This window comes from Schistocerca nitens, chromosome 1 (genome assembly GCF_023898315.1).
Source record: "Schistocerca nitens isolate TAMUIC-IGC-003100 chromosome 1, iqSchNite1.1, whole genome shotgun sequence".
Classification (NCBI taxonomy): domain Eukaryota; kingdom Metazoa; phylum Arthropoda; class Insecta; order Orthoptera; family Acrididae; genus Schistocerca; species Schistocerca nitens.
This window is the reverse complement of record NC_064614.1, coordinates 264,138,181-264,157,376: the sequence shown is the minus strand read 5'-3', so window position 1 is coordinate 264,157,376 and position 19,196 is coordinate 264,138,181. Positions and strand designations below refer to the sequence as shown.

The following is a 19,196-nucleotide window of genomic DNA, read 5'->3' as shown; positions in this document are numbered from 1 at the left end:
GACCCAGTCTCAGTTGGCCAGAGACAATAGTGGCCATTTGTGTGGGAGTAGTGCTTGTGTGATGTGTGTGTTTTTGTTTCATCTTTGTCTGACGAAGAACTTAGTCCGACAGCTACAAAATATCTAGCTGTCTTTTTCATTGTGCCTGTCTGACACACAGTACCTCATCTAGGTGGTGAGTAGCAATACATCCTTTTCACATTGTAGCTATTCCATGTTGGATTTTCCACAGTTTGTTTTGTATTTCCTATTTCATTATTCCTATTACTTTCGGGTTTGAGACAAATTCAGAGGTGTACAATAACTTTAAAAATAAAAATAACAGATTTTTGAGTAGCCAGATTTTTAGTTTAGAAGGAAACTTGTGATGATGAGATTGTTGTTCTTGCACTACATGAATGACACCAGAAATAAAAACTTTCATGCAGAGAAAATATTTATGCTTTTTTTATACTGTAAGGTGAACTACAATATAGGAAGAACCTGGACTGTTGTTTGTACTCAACACAAATTAAATTCATGTTTCATCACAGATAATTTTGTGGTGAATTATCGGTTCACTTTTTGCAAAGCAATCCTAAAAATACATCTGCACATGCCAATGTGAGGTTTTTGTTTGTATAGTTTATTATAATCTGGTGTTTCAAAATTCAACAGTATTCTGACATTTAAACTGTTTGAAGACCCACTAATTTCCAACATATCCCTTATTTCTTACTTTTGTATTCATTAATGATATCCTTAAGACTGCTGCAATAGTATTTTCCTACAGTTTGTTGAGAAGTATGAACAGCTGAATAGCCTTCCATAAACTCAAAACCATTCAGTGTTGCCAAAAAATCTTTGTAGTGAATTGGCTCATATTTTCCACATTGCCCATGTTAAACCTCTTAATGAGATGTTCATATTAAGGTACTGATCAATAAAAAGTGTGAGAGAGATGGCTGCTTTTTCTTTCTTTTGCATCAGTCCCTCCTTCACCTACCATTTCTTTCCATGCAAATTATTATTACTTCTTTGCAACATAAATCTTCAGTCTCTGTTATCACTTCACACTCTTTACGTTGTTTGTAACAGAATGGTTTTTTTTTTTCCCCAGCAGAACAACTTATTGTGCCTGTTACCTTCTTTTGATTTTCTGTTTTCTATTACCTCTGCTTTGCTTGTGTTTGTTTAAGCAATTGTATTACTTTTTTCTACACAGGGTTCAACTTCATTTTTTACTTTCTTATTTAGTGTTAGATAACTTTTGATGTAATAAGGTAAAATTGACAAATTTTAAAATTAAATTTACTGGAAAAATATAACTTGTATGTTTATTTTTTCTTACAGCTCCTGGATTTGAAAGTGCTAATACTATGACACATTGTGATCCACTCCGGGTTATACGAATCTGCACAAAATCAGACAAAGAATATTCGAAATGTAGCTGGCTAAAACAAGCTGCTAAAGCATATGGAATTGAACCTGACATTGATTGTACAGAAAAAAGTTCAACTGAGGATTGCATGAAAGCTGTTCATCAGAAAACTTCTGAAGTGGTTGTTATTGGACCAGAACTACTTACTTCAGCTGTGAAGTAAAACTAATAATTCATTATATTATGACAGGAAGTACGTTTTTTCACTCTGCATGTTCTAAATAATTTGCATTTTTTTTTTACCTTTTTAGGAAGTACGGATTAAAACCACTGATCTTTGAGTACACAGACAGTCTTGTGGACTTGTACAGGATGGCTGCAGTAGTACGAAGAGATTCCAAAATAAAAAACATGACCATGTTAAAAGGAAAGAAAGCATGTTTCACAAAATTTGATGGTGTTGGTAAGTGTCATGGTATTGTAATAAAAGAAAATAGTAGTTATGTTTGCTACTGTATGAACAGATGAATTGAGGAAATAGAACTTGTCCTAGGAATCAAAGAATTGTGGGATGAAACTTTCATTGTGCTTTAGAGTGTAGGACATAATCAAACTTCCTACCAGAGCTTAATTGTGAGTGAACCCAGACCACTAAATTTTGCAAACTGTGCTCTTATGACTGCACTGTTTTGTTTGCAGTGTGCTTGGATATCCTATCTGTTAACATTTTCTGCAAGAAGAAAAGGTCCAAGTCAGGTCATAGTCTACCATACAGTTGCACCCTGAACAAATTCAGATTCTGCAGTATGATCATACAGGCATTGAGTTTTTTAACACCTCTCCACTGGACATATGTAACTGTATCCACCTCCAGGAATTTTGTTAATAGCCAAATTTCACTTCTTCAATTCTCAGTTTCCTACTGCTGGATCATTCAGTAAGCTTTAAACATAGTAATGGCAATAGTTATTCATTTATTCCTCATGTTTTGTGGCCTTTATAATGAAAGAAATCTTTCAAGAATGTGGAATGAGTCAGGCATACGTTAATAAAGAGCATCAACTGTCAAAAACAGCATTAATAATTAACTATCGTTGGATGCATTTGTGCTTCCTGGTACTTTTTTAAAGAGAGAGTATCAGAGACACTACTATGGAAAACTATTGTTACATCCTCAGTTATATAAAGTAGGAGCAATTATCCATTAATAATATCTTAATATCTTCATGATCATATTTATATTTATCACAACATAGGAACAGAGACTTGCTTGCAATCAACATTGCTACTTGTCACGTAACTGTGGAAATCCTCCATTCTAAACACTAAAACAGTATAAGGGTTCAATAATGACCCACTGCCTACAATTTTTTTCTTTTTGTTCTAAACCATTCATATTTTCAGTTATATTACCTCACTTTTTCCATTTATGTCTCTGTGTCAATGACATATTTCAATTTACAAAATTTGGTGTTTTCATAAAAATTTTGTATAAACTTGGAAAGGATCAGTTTGACCTACCCTTAATTCCTATTCTGTATGCAACTGCAAATAATAATTTTTGTAGTGAACATTTCAACTGTGTGCTGGCAGTTGCATTGAATAATCCAATAGTGAGATAGTTTTGTATCATAGCCTGATACAAAAAACTGCCTTATGTGACACGCGATCAACACAGTTCCAAAAACAAGTATAAGTCCAGAGAAACCAGGTAACAGCAGTATTTGAGAGTCAGTGTAACAAAGGCTTCAATGATAAGATGCAAACTACTGATTTATTTCAAATTCATCTCTATCACTGGTAAACCAGTTGGTAATAGTGCAGAAACAAAATTTTTAGGGATAAGATTGTAACACAATATACATACTGAATATCTGAAAGCAAAATCTTCTACCATCTTTGCTCACTAAAATCCTGCTGAAGAGCAAAAACAGTAAAGAATGCACAATGTGCCCACTTTCATTCTCACCTTAAATATGAGGTCACGTTCCGGGAAAACACAAAAGCAGTTGCAGCACATTCAAAAAGCAGAAATGATAATTAGAAAAATTGAATGATTTGTGCAAGAGATAAAGCTTCACAAACTGAACAAGTCAGTAATGCATTGATCTACTTCTGGCTCTTATGGAAGCAGTTATTCAGCTTCACTTTAATTGAAAGAGTTGTTCGATGTCCTCCTGAGGGATATCGTGCAAAATTACACAATGTGATCAAAAGTATCCAGGCACCCCCAAAAACATATGTTTTTCTTATTGGGTGCATTTTGCTGCCACCTACTGCCTGGTACTCCATATAAGCAACCTCAGTAGTCATTAGACATCGTGAGTTAGCAGAATGGGGTGCTCCACGGGACTCACGGACTTCGAACATGGTAAGGTGATTGGGTGCCATTTGTGTCATGCATCTGTACCTGAGATTTCCACACTCCTAAACATCCCTACATCCACTGTTTCTGGTGCGATAGTGAAGTAGAAACATGAAGGGACATGTACAGCACAAAAGTGTACAAGCCGATCTCGTCTGTTGACTGACAGAGACCACTGGCAGTTGGAGAGGGTCGTAATGTGTAATAGCCAGACGTCTATCCAGACCATCACACAGGAATTCCAAACTGCATCAGGATCCACTGCAAGTACTATGACAGTTAGGGGGGAGGTGAGAAAACTTGGATTTCATGGTCGAGCGGCTGCTCATAAGCCAGACATCACTCTGGTAAATGCTAAACAACACCTTGTTTGGTGTAAGGAGTGTAAACATTGGACACTTGAACAATGGAAAAATGTTGTTAGGAGTGGCAAATCACGGTACACAATGTGGCGATCGGATGGCAGGGTGTGGGTATGGCGAATGCCTGGTGAACGTCATCTGCCAGCGTGTGTAGTGCCAACAGTAAAATTTGGAGGTGGTGGTGTTATGGTGTGGTCATGTTTTTCATGGAGGGGGCTTGCACCCCTTGTTGTTATGCATGACACTATCACAGCACAGGCCTACATAGATGTTTTAAGCACCTTCTTGCTCCCCACTGTTGAAGAGCAATTCGAGGATGGCGACTGCATCTTTCAACACGATCGAGCACCGTTCATAATGCACAGCCTGTGGCAGAGTGGGTACATGACATTATCATCCCTGTAATGGACTGGCCTGGACAGGGACCTGTCTTGAATTCTATAGAACGCCTTTGGGATGTTTTGGAATGCTGACTTCATGCCAGACCCCTCACTGACTGACATCGATACCTCTCCTTAGTGCAGCACTCCATGAATAATGGGCTGCCATTCCCCAAGAACCCTTCCAGCACCTGATGGAATGTATGCCTGGGAGAGCGGAACCTGTCATCAAGGCTATGGGTGGGCCAAAACCGTATTGAATTCCAGCATTACCGATGGAGGGCATCACGAACTTGTAAGTCATTTTCAGCCAGGTGCCTGGATACTTTTGATCACATAGTGTATATCTGATGGGGGTGTTAGATCATCAAAATCTCAAGATGGCTGGACGGCCCTGCCCACAATGCTCCAAATGTTCCCAACTGGGGAGAAATCAGGTGACCTTGCTGGCCAAGGTAGGTTTTGGCAATCATGAAGATAAGCAGCAAAAACTGCCACCATTTGATGGCAGGCATTATCTTGCTGAAATGTAGGCCAAGGGTGATTTGCCATGAAGGGCAACAAAAGAGTGCATAGAATATTGTCTACCTGGTGCTGTGTATTACAACCAAAGGGGTCCTGCTATGAAATGGCATTCCAGACCATCACTACTGGCTGTCAGGCAGTGGCGGGTGACAGTCAGGTTAGTATCCCATCTCTGTCTGGGGCACCTCTAGACACGGGTTGATATCCCACATCTGCCTGGGGCGTCTCCAGGTGCATCTTCACTAGACATTTGGGCTCATTTCAAAGCAGGATTCATCGCTGAGATTCCAGGCTGAATGCAGCAGATACCACTGCAAATGGGCATGTTCATATACAGGAGTAAATGGTAATCAGTGCAAGGGGCACCGTGAGCTCAGCCCCCTTTCTGTTAGCTGCCTATTAATGGTCCTTGTGAGCAATGAAGCACCAGGTGCACATCATATTGACGATAATGATGAATCCGGGGCTCTGAGTGCCTCTTTGGCAATTACTTGGGCCTCACATTCTGTCATTTCTCTAGGTCAACCACTTCCTTCTTGATGCTGTGGTGGTCATGGTTCACCCATTCCTGCCAATATCACTGAATAGTGGCATTGCTCCTATTAACATGGAAACGAGCATACGGCATTGTGGGCCAGGTGTCCCACATGCAGGGAAGTTCGTCTGCTGAGGGCAAGTACTTATTGCATTCAATGCCACGTTGGGCGACTTGTGTGTCGGAGATGGGGATGAAATTATGATGAGGACAACACAACACCCAGTCCGTGAGCAGAGAAAATCTCCTGCCCCAGCCAGGAATCAAACCCGGGTCCCTTGGCATGGCATTCCACTGCGCTGACCACTCAGCTAATGGGGGCGGACGCTCCTATTAAAATGTTGAGTAATTCACTGATTACTCCAACAGGATTCTTTGAGCCCAGCTACATGTTCTCTCTCAAATTCTGACGTCTGCATATATTATTCATGTACACATCTGTGAGGCATAGTTACTGTCCAACTGAGTACACGGAATTTTATATCCTGGTTTCAACGTGTCCCCTTTTTTACTGTCCTTGCCATTTGCACAGTGAAATTGTGCTGCTGCGTCACTCATTCATCTATCAGCCACTAAAGTTTACAGTTTGCATTTTCCATAGATACGAATATCACTTTGTGACCAATTTGCCTAACTTCTTCATGGTACATAACTTTTTGAGAGTGTAGTTCCCAAAAACGTAAAAACCTTTAAAGATTTTCCAAATTCATATTAACAGTACCATTGCTTTTACTCCACTGAAGAATATTAAAATGTATGAGGTATATTGTATAAATAGGCATGATTTGCAATTTAAAATGTACACATAGAAATTTAAGTTCTCAGCCTTTATCTGTATGTATGTATATAAACAACTGATCTGTGCAATGTTTTATGCATAATGTTCTTTAGTGGATAAGAGAACTAATAAAAATATAAGACAATAAACATTTTGAATGAAGCTGAAATATCAGAGGATGGTTCAGCTGCTGATCCAATCCATAGCACATCTCAGTCAACACAGCAGACTAAAACTGTTAATAATTAGAGATGCAATAGTGCAGGAAGTTTCTATCTCACCTCGAAGAAATGATAGACATGTATTCAATAACCTATCAGAAATATTAAATGTAAATGCTTTGGAGTTTGAGTGAATTAAAGAACTTTCTGTGTAACAATTCCTGTTCCTTTGAAGAGTATCTTCACAGGGGCTTTTAAAATTAATACATTCAATTATAAATATAATTAATAGAAATATAAAACTATAATATTTCAAAAAGTTAAGTTAGATTTAAATAAAATGTACATTTGTGACGACTCTTTACACCTCAGAGACTTCTCTCATGTTGTTGTTGTGGTCTTCAGTCCTGAGACTGGTTTGATGCAGCTCTCCATGGATCTCTCATGGATTCCCCAAAATATGATTCACACAAAGTGAATATCAGAACAGTATTTGTGACTTGATTGTAGTTATGTAGTACATTTTATTAATACAATAGAACTTATTGAAACTCACTATCTTTTAATAGCCTCATAATTACTACTAATTAGTAGTAAGTGCTTAGATATTTGTTTCTGGAATGTTGTTATGTAGTGTTTGGTACTTAGAATTGAAAACCCAGCTGGGTGAGAAACTAAGTAATTCAGTAATATAAAAAAAGAATCATTACCAATGACTCTGCGGTTGGCAAAACAAGTAAAACAAAACCAAATAAGAAACTATAAGACAGCTGGAAATGTTGTACTGTATTAATGTTCATAATTCAAAAAATGACTCTGAGCACTATGGGACTTAACTTCTATGGTCATCAGTCCCCTAGAACTTAGAACTACTTAAACCTAACTAACCTAAGAACATCACACACATCCATGCCCAAGGCAGGATTCGAACCTGCAACCGTAGCGGTCGCGCGGTTCCAGACTGTAGCACCTAGAACCGCTCAGCCACCCCAGCCAGCTGTTCATAATTAGATGAGTATTAAATCAACAGTGCAACATATAGATTAATGAGCTGGTGGTTTGTGTGTGTGTGTGTGTGTGTGTGTGTGTGTGTGTGTGTGGGGTAGGTAGTGATTCTAGTTTTGAAAATGTCGTACATATGTCATCAGCATTTAAAAATGTCATGTTTCAGGATGGAATTCGGCATTAATAACCCTGTTAAGGAAAGGCAACCTCCCTGCTGCTTGTCCTTTCTCTAGAGCAGTTGGAATGTTCTTTTCTGACATATGTGTCAGTGGAGTAAATACTTCTGAAGTGGCTTTCAAATCATTGTGCCCCTCAGGTATGACTTCATATTATTTGATTACCAATTACTTGCTTGCCCATAAAAACATGTAGAAAGCATAATGGTGTAACCATGACCTTATGCGGATATTCTCAGTAGCTGTAGGCAAGTAATTTGTAATGTGAATAAACAAACAGAAAACACTATTTAGTAATATATTTTCTTGTTTAGAGAGAGAGAAGAAAATGTTTGATGGAGAGACTGGTGCTTTCCATTGTTTGGCTTCTCAGAAAGGTGATGTCGCTTTCGTAACAATTGACACAATCATGAGAAATACAGGTGAGTTGTCTGAAAAAAATATTAATCATTATGTTAGACAAATAACACAAAAAAATCAGTTGACACTTTAGGTGACATATCTTTAAGGCTACTTTTCATTTTGGCAGTATTTTTTCCCAGGAAAGGTGACACCTTATGGTCACAAGTTTATATTTAAGGCTAGCCCCAGTCCGTCAGTTTCCTTTTAACTTGGCACAGATATTGTTATTGTCCAGGTACCATTGGATCTAGTAAATGGCCCCCTCCCCATAGTTGTGTACCAAGCTGCAACTTTGCTGAATTTTCTGAGCCTCACAAAGGCACAGAAATGTTACAAACACCTCTCATCATCTACATCTGCAACAAATGACATGTCACCAGTAAGTAATTGAGCCATATGGTTTATGTACTGTGACACAATAAGTGTGTATGTGGATGGCTGGAGCATGCTCTGCAACATCGATCTTGATTGTATAGAAATACATCGCAAAGGAGCTTCCGAATTACAATTAAGTTGTAGAAAATGCTCAGAGGTGGCCACCCAAAACTATTCCTCCTCATTCACATTGTTCCTTCCTTTACTGAACTTCACAACCATTTCCATATCAGTAACATAGTCATTGTGTGTTTACAATAAGCTTCACAAATTTGATGGGGAATAGACTTTGTGTTCATAAACTGCATGCATTCATTAACTCAATGTGGTACATACATCCCATCAAGAAGGAGAACCTTCAGAGATATTCAGTGAGACAAAGTATAAATTAATAAAAGGCAACTTAATATTCATACTGTATTAACAATAAACTATCAATATTCATGTTTACACCAGTTAAATTTGGAAGAAAAGCTGCTCCTTTGAAAAACTTGCTGCCCCCTCACATATGTTACATAGCTACTCCTTGTATATTATTGGTAGCTTAATATTTACTTGATTCCAGTAGTACTCTTCAAAGGAAACAATTATTATATCTACAAATACTGAGTGCTGTTTATATAGCATTACTATTTTTGCAACTTTACAAAGAACACTGCTACTTGGCTGTTTATAGTATAGGGTGGTTAAAATTAAACTTCACTGTTTGAGAGGGTGCCCACAAAAAATGAGTGATCATAGGACAATGAAACTTTGTGGAAACATTTTAAGTACATGTAGAAGAGAAATAATGAATAAACCAATGAAAGAAACACATTTTAATTTGTACAAGAGAGAGTTACATTTGTTAACTGCATACCGTGTTTACATTCCAGGTTACAAACATTGCTCAATGTGACAACTATCTGCTCTGGCGACAGCCTGGAACTGCTCTGGAGATACCATTTCACAGTTATTAACAGCAGTTTTCGAACAATAGAGAGTGGAATGTTTAACTGTCATGAAGGTCATACATTGTATCCAGCATTCTCAGCCATGGCAACAGTAACTTCTTCAACAATTTGTGGTGCAGTTGGCCATCAGTCTCTCCCATGAACAATTCCCAAATCAACAGTTTATTCAAACTTCTGAATTGTGTTCTTCAATCCCAGTGCAGAAAGAGAACCTCTCAATATTCCTTTAATGCATCTATACTCACAAAGAGCAGCAGTACTAGTGTTGTTGTTTTGATAAAACTGCTTTATTAGTAAAGCTCTGCTTGCCTTGTCCAGACCTGTGTTGACTGATAAAACCATAAAACCATCCTGCACACTACTAGTCCTTCAGCTTTACAATGAAGACTGCTACTTGACATGTAGTTAACATAACTTTACAATCTTTGACTCTAGATATTCAGATAATTTGTAGAAAGAGTGGCTAATGATGATTTTTTTTTTAATTTCCATTTTCTTTCGGATCTATTGAGATTCCAGTATCTTGCTTTTTGTTAGATGGGAGCTTGCTGGGTATCTTTGCAGCAGAGTGCATAACTACTCTATGTATCCTAGACAAGAAGGAAAAGTCTACAAGAAAATTATTTATTTTTAAATTTTTTACCTGGTATTGTTATTGTTATCATAACTCAGCAGAAACTGATTTTAATTGTCACTAAAACACAATATTGATTTGATTTGATTTGAATGTATTGAGAAGCAAATATAAGAATACCTAGATCCTAAAATAAGACTCTGCAAAAGTGCAGTTACCTACTTAGCACATATAATGGCATCAGAAGTGCAAATACCATTAATGCCACAATGGTTGTTTTAGAGTGATGTGTGCATGTCAGTATTACCAACTCCCCAGTGGTCTTGGAATTAAAGAGCTCAGTTAGCAATACAGTTCTTTATTCAGTAAGATGGCCATGCAGAGGCTGATGGCACTGACTCAGTAGTGTGTGAAGACACCCAGGCAACAGCCACTAGCTCAGCATAGCACATGATGGCATGCTCGGCCTTGCGGCATGAGAACGCTGGGCAGGAGCACTTTCTTAATGAAGTGATAGTGGCTGGTATGGTCTTGCATACGTGAGACAGACATCAGGCATTCAGCACGAATATGTGCTGGGCAGGTGGCCACTCAGGTGAACAGTCAGACACACAGACTGCTGGTGTGCAAGCTCTGAACCCAGGACCCCCACAAACACCCAGAGACTGTACAAAGTTGTCCTGGAAATGGGCACTTCCCAGTGGCACAGGCTCATGCTCTGATATTGTCGTGTCTGCCAGCAGCCCATAGACCAACAGCTAGCAGATGTTGTGGATAGATGTAGATGAAGCTGACTGGCCCACATGGGACCGACAGTTGCAAGCAGCCTGTCTTGGGGGTCAGGAGTAGTTGAAGACAAGGTACTGCTAGAGCCTGAGTAGTGAGCATTTATAGTGGCTCTACCCAGCTTCGTAGTGACAATGCCTCACCTTCGGTCATGTAAGTGACCAATGCAGTTCAGTGCTGGGCCACAGCCTGAGGAAATTCATCTTGCCACCTCTAACAACCAGGTTTCATAGGCAGCTACCTTTCTTGTCTTGCCACGGGTTGTGAAGTCAGCACAGAGGGATGTTGCCACAACACACAATATTCTTACTGCTCACTTCTGCTGAATGAACAATTTATTTGCTTTATGTGCACTGCTCCAGAAAATTATTCCATAAGAACATCATATGCTATGGAGGTACCAATTTTGTTGAATACTATCACAACCAATTATCAAATGTCAATGTCATTTCCTTTGTAGCACTTTTGTCTCTTAACTGCTGATGAATCCCATAGCTGGTGTAGATGCTACACACACTTGCTATTGTTACCCACTTGGCATAGAAACTGAAAATGGAACTTAACTTCTGAATAGTCTTTGTATTGTCAGATGAGAATCTTCATTCTGGATGAATGAACACAGTGTTTAACCAGGGAAAAAAGTAACAATTTTAGATAAATTGAGACAGAATTTCTGGTCAGTACTGAACTCTCAAGAGACAAAAGTTTAGTACTGCCAATAAAAAAATATCTAAGTAAAAAAAGAAACACTGTCCTAGCTTTCAGAACTATTAGTTCATTCTTCAGGGAGGAGGAAGGGTTGGGTTGTGAAAGGTTAAAAAGGAAGGCAGGTCACTCGCCTATTGTGAGAACAAATGGAAGCAAAGGTCTTCGTTTACCCTCATCCTCACAGCAGCTGGGTCCCACTCATCCTGGGCTCTGAGTCAGCTGCCCTTCCCTTTTACTTTCCCCAAACTACCCCTCTCTCCTCCCTGAACAGGGAACTACCAGCTGTAAAGCTGGAATAGTGCTTTCACTTTTACTTTCAAGTGTGCATATTTGGCAATACTAAACATTTCACTGGCAAGCAATTTTGTTTCATAATTGGTTAGATTTTTAGTTTCCTCAGTTGAATTTTCTTTGACAATTATAACAAAATTTGCCTGGTGAATATCTGTGTTTCTTTCCATGAAACACTGGAGTCACAGACCCATTTTTGTTACATGGCAACATCATTTCACTAATGTTTATAGCTCAAGTTTTCAATTTTTAACTTCCAGATTCCAGTTTTAGCAAAATTATGTGTTAAAAAATGCCAGTGGTGTGGTACATACTATAAAATGTGACTAATTATGCACATGAAATACGGCACAAAATTTACGTAAAATGTACACCACCATGTAAGTATACTGAAAGCAGAGTGAAACACGTAATGGGGCTCAGTAATGAAAGGTCAAGTAGATTCTTTACAGTTAGTTGACACAAATGTGCCCCCCCCTTTTTTTAAGGGACACTGGAAGACAACGAGAATGCGAAACAAACCTACATACTTGCTGGCAAAATACCTGATGGAAAGGCTAACCTCTTATGAGAGTAAATGTCCTCATCACATCAGCAATTCTGTGGATTTTGTAAAATGCCTCAACACTTCAGGGTTAAAGACTCACATTTTCTGGTGAGTTTCAACGTTGTTTTGTTATTCACCAGGGTGCCTTTACGAGAGTTACTAGAGCTTATTGGTCAGAAATTTGAAGAGAAGACCATTGACCTTTGAGGTATGTCCAATTGGATACTCACATGAATTTTCCATTATGTGGATGACACATTTGTCATCTGGCCACAAGTAAGGGACAGACTCTTTGACTTCCTTACACATTTGAACTCCATACATCCCAACATTGAATTCACTATGGAGACCGAAGCAGAAAGAAGACTAACATTTCTTGACATCATGGTGAAGAGAAGAGCTGATGGCACACTAGGCCAAGGAGTGTATGGAAGAAAACACACAGTGTCCTGTATTTGCATGCAGAGTGCTGCCACCACCCTTTGCAAAGGAATGGAGTATTAAAAACACTAGTAAATATGGTGCGCACCATCTCAGACACAGAGTCTGCCCCAGGAGCTGGAACACTGTGTAATTGTATTCCGAAAAAATGTGTACTCAGAATGGTAGATTAGGTGTGCTCTCTGCCTCATCACTACAGTATGTGGAGATAAAAGAAGTCATAGAGAAAGAGGCAGTCACTGCCTTCATACCACACTCTGGTGCACTATTAGTGAAAATCAGATGCATACTGAAGACAAACCGAGTAAAAGCTGTCTTTTTCCTGCGCAGTAAAACACAAGCAGTAATGGAAAGTGTCAAAGATGATCTCAGTTTGCGGAAGTCAACATATACCGATTGCACATCAGTGTGGAAAGACATATATTAGACAGACAGTGTGCACTGGCAGTGATTGTTGCCGAGAACACCAGAGGCACACTCAACTGACATATCACAAGAAGTCAGCAGTTGCAGAGCACTGTTTGTCTGAGAATCATGCGGTAGAGTATGAACATACCAGTATCTTAGCACAGACTTCCAAATACGGGGACAGCGTCATCTAAGTGTCCATGGAAATTTGCACTGGAGACAATCTCATCAACCAAGATTGTGGCTCTAATCTTAGCAAGGCGTGGGGGCCAGCATTCAGTTTAATTATGAAGACTCTCAGCAAACAAAATGATCTGGGTGAACAGAGAGAGGGAACCTACATCAATGCTACCACAGACACCGCCACTATCATCTCTGCGACCACCGATGCGCAGTCGTGGACTGCAGGGGGAAGGCTTGTGGGGGCGGGGGGATACAAGTTGGCTGCACATTCTCAGCAGCTCAGTTCATCAGTGCACCAGATGATGGCAGCATTTATGATCACCAAAATATTGTGCCTGTTGGAGGCTATGACCACCAGTATGCTTGTGGACTGTTCGATAAACAAATATTCCAGGAGAAACAGAAGAATTACAAGTTTAAAACCTTCTCTGGAGGTCTTTTTGTGCACTTTGCAGTAACATGTATTGTGATCACCCTCTATCCCTTCTTTTTCACATACATAACTCGTCCTTCTCCCACAAAGAAACACAACTAACAGTGGTGACTTTCTGTTTATGGACATTCTCTTATGTTTATGTGAATTTGAAGAGAGCTGCCATACTTTATACCCAGTGAAAACTTCTGCCCAAGTTTCTCTGCATTTCCTTATTTTCTTCCAACAGCAGTACTTTCTACCAGCAGCAGCATTTTCAGTGAATAATCTCTACTACTGCTGACCCTATCTGAAAACTGTTTATGCATATTGGAACATTAGTGGTCCTACCACACGTGGTTGGGGCACACCCAATATTTCTGTTGTTTCCGTTGAGCACTCACCCACAAGTATAACATACTCAGTTCTATTTGTCAAAAACTTTTGAACTAGTTGTGTAGCTGTGAAAATACTCCTTATGATCATATCTTGCTTACTAGTCAACAACGTGGTATAACATGAAATGCCTTTTGAAGATCGAGGAAGATGGAGAATTTGTGTGTTCCTCTGCATCTGCTGTTTGCAAGACAATGTATATGATGGGAGCACACTATTTTGTTTTCTAAAAACAGGAAGTTACGTTTCACATGAATGTGTTCTGAGAGAAGCTCCTTTAACTCCTGGAATGTTCTAATTTTCCAAGTTCAAAATTTGCAGTAGGTTCCTGCATAAGGTGAAAGTTAATGATATTGGTCTAAAATTCCACCCATACATTCAATCTTTTGATCATTTAGTAAACCAGAGTGTCCTTTTCAAGTCATGTAGCACTACTTATGTTAAATACATTCTCAATAATTGTGAATTAGGAAAGGGGCTGGTTCCATGGCATATTTCATCTTTATAAATGAATACATTTTTAAATGTGGAATTTAATTTTTGGCTTTTGTCTCTTAATTCAGTTTCATTCATGTTACATTGAATGGAATATTTAGATTTGTGCATTGACTTTACATATCACTAGAACTTCCTAGGATTGTGACTGTGGAAATTATACTAGGGTCCAAACCTAGCCCTCCTTAGTTCCCATTAAGTTTTCTCTGTCAATTTCAATCCTTTTTTTTTTTTTTTTTTTTTTTTTTTTTTTTTTTTTTTTTTTGCGACATTGTAACAATCTCTGTTTTCACAACATTCTCTGAATGCTACCATTGAATCCTGGTGGGTCTTTGCAGTCTTCTGTTATTTCAATTGATACATGTCGATCTAGATCACAATTTATGATGTATCTGATATTTAACCACAATTCCTCAGTATTTTCAGATATGAACTAAATGTTCCTAGTTTTTGTCAAACTATGCTGTTCAAAAAGCCATTGGGTAACTGAACTGCTGTTTATAAAAATCTGCTGTAATTATTCCACTCTTATGAACTCCAGGCAACAGCTTCCTTATGAATAAAACTTAGTTACTAATGTAGAGATCTTTTCTTCTCTTCTTCATACTAATGCCATAATGGCAGCATATAAAACTAATCAGCAAAATATGTCGTTGTATGCCACCCTTACAAATCCTTTGAAGAGAGGCATTTTCAGGTGTAGTGATTAAGATAATCACTATCTATTTTTCTGTTTGCACAGATGGTGCCAACACAGAACCATGGGCAGTAAATCTGAAATCAAAGGATTTCCAAACATTGTGTGTTCAAAACGAAACTAATAACTCTGACAATGACAACTGCTACATCAGTTGGTCATCACGTGGACAAGTAAGTACTATCAATATCCTGTGCAAGAAACCTCTTACAGCTGGGACTTGCATATGTGCTTGGTATTGCAACAGAAATAAAGACATTGACCTTAATGAAAACAGTCCTAAACAGCAATGGTGATATACACATTGTGTTAACAATATATTGATACTTGTACAGTGCACAGGGATTTGTTACTGATAAACCCTGAAAAAGGTAGAAGTACAATCCTTTATTGACACCAATTAATTTCCCAGTTAAGGAAACAGCCGTGAATCCCAAAATTTCCCTTCTTCATGATTTCAACTCATTTGTGCTCAATTCAAATTTCCAACAATATTTGATAAACATTTAAGTGTTTTACCATCCATTTCAAAATTCTTTACATTTCACTTTTACAATTACTGGTACTCAACGAAGAAACATTGTTTGACATTCTAGTAGCACTGTATGTGACAGGGTTATGTCAGTTTTTCACCAATTGTGTAATTTGACTTGTATGTGTAACTTGAATTAACATATATGTAGTACTTGTTTTTGTTTTTTTTTTTTTTTTGGACATGTGTGAAAGAACAGACACCATTTTGATCTTGCAGCCATTATGAATCAAGACACAAACAAATTAATGACATTGGCTCCCAGTGGCATTGATTTTTCAGTGGGAGAAGCTGAAAATTTGTGCCAGAGCAGGATTTGAATCCGAGTCCCTTGCTTACTAGCACACGTACTGACCACTGCACCATCTGGACACAGCGGTCAGTGCAGCTGCATGAATTACCTTAGCGTGATTCCCTTCAGATACAAATTGTCAACTTATTCACACACTATTAATGTAGTATCCCTTGCCAATTATTGTCATTACTTGCAGCATTTCACCCATTCTCGTAAGAGTTCAAGTGTGGTATGTATCCACGTCCTCGCCTTTATTATACAGGGTGTTACAAAAAGGTACGGCGAAACTTTCAGGAGACATTCCTCACACACAAAGAAAGAAAATAAGTTATGTGGACATGTGTCCGGAAACGCTTACTTTCCATGTTAGAGCTCATTTTGTTACTTCTCTTCAAATCATTAATCATGGAATGGAAACACACAGCAACAGAACGTACCAGTGTGACTTCACTTTGTTACAGGAAATGTTCAAAATGTCCTCCGTTAGTGAGGATACATGCATCCACCCTCCGTCGTATGGAATCCCTGAAGCGCTGATGCAGCCATGGAGAATGGCGTATTGTATCACAGTCGTCCACGAGCACGAAGAGTCTTTTCATTTGGTACCGGGATTGCATAGACAAGAGCTTTCAAATGCCCCCATAAATGAAAGTCAAGAGGGTTGAGGTCAGGAGAGCGTGGAGGCCATGGAATTGGTCCGCCTCTACCAATCCATCAGTCACCGAATCTGTTGTTCAGAAGCGTACGAACACTTCGACTGAAATGTGCAGGAGCTCCATCGTGCATGAACCACATGTTGTGTCATACTTGTAAAGACACATGTTATAGCAGCACAGGTAGAGTATCCCATATGAAATCATGATAACGTGCTCCATTGAGCATAGGTGGAAGAACATACTGACGAAACTAAAATGAGCTCTAACATGGAAATTAAGCGTTTCTGGACACATGTCCACATAACATCTTTTCTTTATTTGTGTGTTAGGAATGTTTCCTTAAAGTTTGGTCGTACCTTTTTGTAACACCCTGTATATATGTGGTGTCTGTTATATGGGAATTTTACATAAAGAGCACCTTTTTTTAAAGAATTGCACAGTCTGATAACTGCTCAAAGTACTTCATTTCTATAGTAAACCAACATCTTTACTTCCAGGTGATGGTAGATAGCAGTATTTCAGACATGAGAGCAGTAGAGATATATTCAGCATTTTTAAAGATGAGCAATTTATTTGGAAAACACTATAAAACGCCAGTATCAATATTTCAGTTATTTGGAAAATATGATGGCCAACAGGATTTATTATTCCATGTAAGTATACACTTTTGGTTTTGTGTTTGTTCAGTTTAATGCTTGATTTGGTTACTACCAAGAATTTGAAAGTTGCTAATAAAAAGCAAATATGGTATATTCTGTCACAATACATGTCCTGGTGTCTCATATCAGAAGTGAAAATCATCTATTGGCTCAGCATATGATTTGTCTCATATCAGACGAAAAAGATTTTAAGACTCTGAGAAACTATATTTGAGCCAAGTAAGATTTTAACATGTTTCTACTCTGTGTGTCTTTTCTTCTGCACTAAAATTCTGTTGTTCAAGTTGGTGGTTGTAGGACTGTAACCATCTTCCTTATTATTTATGGCAGTATTACAGTTGCAGTAATAATCATAGCTTTCTTCTACCACATACAGGATTCCACAGAAAGATTTGAAGACTACACCACATTACAAGAAGAAAGCAATTTCAAATTAAATTATGAAAACCTACTGACAGAAATGAAACAGTGTCAAAGTATAGCTGTATGGAAGCAAGGATGTGTTTTGTTTGTGCTAATTGCACTTACAATGACCTTCTTGTATTAGCATTTGAGACCAGTTTGTCTGAAGTGTCAAACATTAATTTAGCCGTATATTGGTGGTCGAGCTACATGGCTGCAGATTAAATTATTTGATGAAATACAGAAACCAGCAACTTTTTATGTAGCTTTATTTAACCAAAGATGCATTTTGGGCTTTTGCCCCTCTTAAATTTGAAATGCAATCAACAAAAAAGCTGTTTTGATGAAGAGCTGAATGTATTATACCAACCAAAGGAGGGTAATAGCCTGAAATGTCTTTGCATAAATACAGCCATATAAAATGATGCCAGATACTGTATATACCGGTATTCAAGTAGCTGATGTATGAAGTACATAATGGACCCTCCACTTTAGATTTTGTGCATGAGACAAACATCTTGTACATGGAATAACTGTACTGACTGATAGTGCATATGGTGTAATAAATATGAAATCTAGCATATCACACTATTTATGGAGAATTACTACACAGAAGTGCGCAAGGTTTTGTTTCATATGTCTGAAGGAACTGGTAATCAGGCTTGTGAATCTGTGCCATATTGGCATACTTGTTGTGACACAAATGGCCTTCTTAGTAGTGTGAACAACTTGTTGTGTCTTATGAGAGTGTATGTTTGGTGATACGTTGAAACTAAAAAATTGAATTAGGCTTCATTTTGCCTATGCCATTTAATGATGTTCTAAGTGTGTGTGTGTGTGTGTGTGTGTGTGTGTGTGTGTGTAAAATTAAAGTAACATGCGAACACACAGAGAGATAGAGGAATGACTGAAAGTAAAACAAAGCAAACATGAGTTGCTAGAGCCACCAAAGAGAAATAACATGTAAAATTGAAAACACTATTTTCTTTATAACTAAGTGTAAAAGTTGTAATTACATATGAAGCACAAGAATAAAAAACAGATACTTCTGGCTAGTAACTGTTGAAATTGTTGTCACTTATTTATTACCTTCTCCATTTTCTCCCATCTTCATCAATGAACTTGGTACAGTGGTAATATGTTATATACAAGCATCTGATACACACTTCCCTCAGGAGCTGTTTTTATCAACAACTAGTGAACATATATGACAAAATTTAAATATTTAAGTCAGCAATGAAAAATACATATTCCCTATAAACACTTTTGGGTGTCAATAGCATCAGGGCTGAAATTTTAGTAAATGTCTACTGCCGGCTGCTGCTTCACAGCTAAGA

General features: G+C 38.2%; 1 protein-coding gene across 1 annotated transcript in view; it reads left to right on the top strand.

Moving 5' to 3' along the window:
- The window catches only part of LOC126247713 (transferrin), a 192,617-nt gene extending 173,690 nt beyond the window's left edge, over positions 1-18,927 (top strand). The window contains exons 9-15 of the mRNA XM_049948504.1: positions 1,333-1,579; positions 1,672-1,823; positions 7,638-7,787; positions 7,962-8,069; positions 15,361-15,488; positions 17,296-17,451; positions 17,834-18,927. Coding sequence (XP_049804461.1) covers positions 1,333-1,579; positions 1,672-1,823; positions 7,638-7,787; positions 7,962-8,069; positions 15,361-15,488; positions 17,296-17,451; positions 17,834-18,004 — 1,112 coding nt within the window. The 3' untranslated portion in view covers positions 18,005-18,927. The remainder of the gene's footprint in view (positions 1-1,332; positions 1,580-1,671; positions 1,824-7,637; positions 7,788-7,961; positions 8,070-15,360; positions 15,489-17,295; positions 17,452-17,833) is intronic.
- The last annotated feature ends 269 nt before the right edge of the window (positions 18,928-19,196 follow it).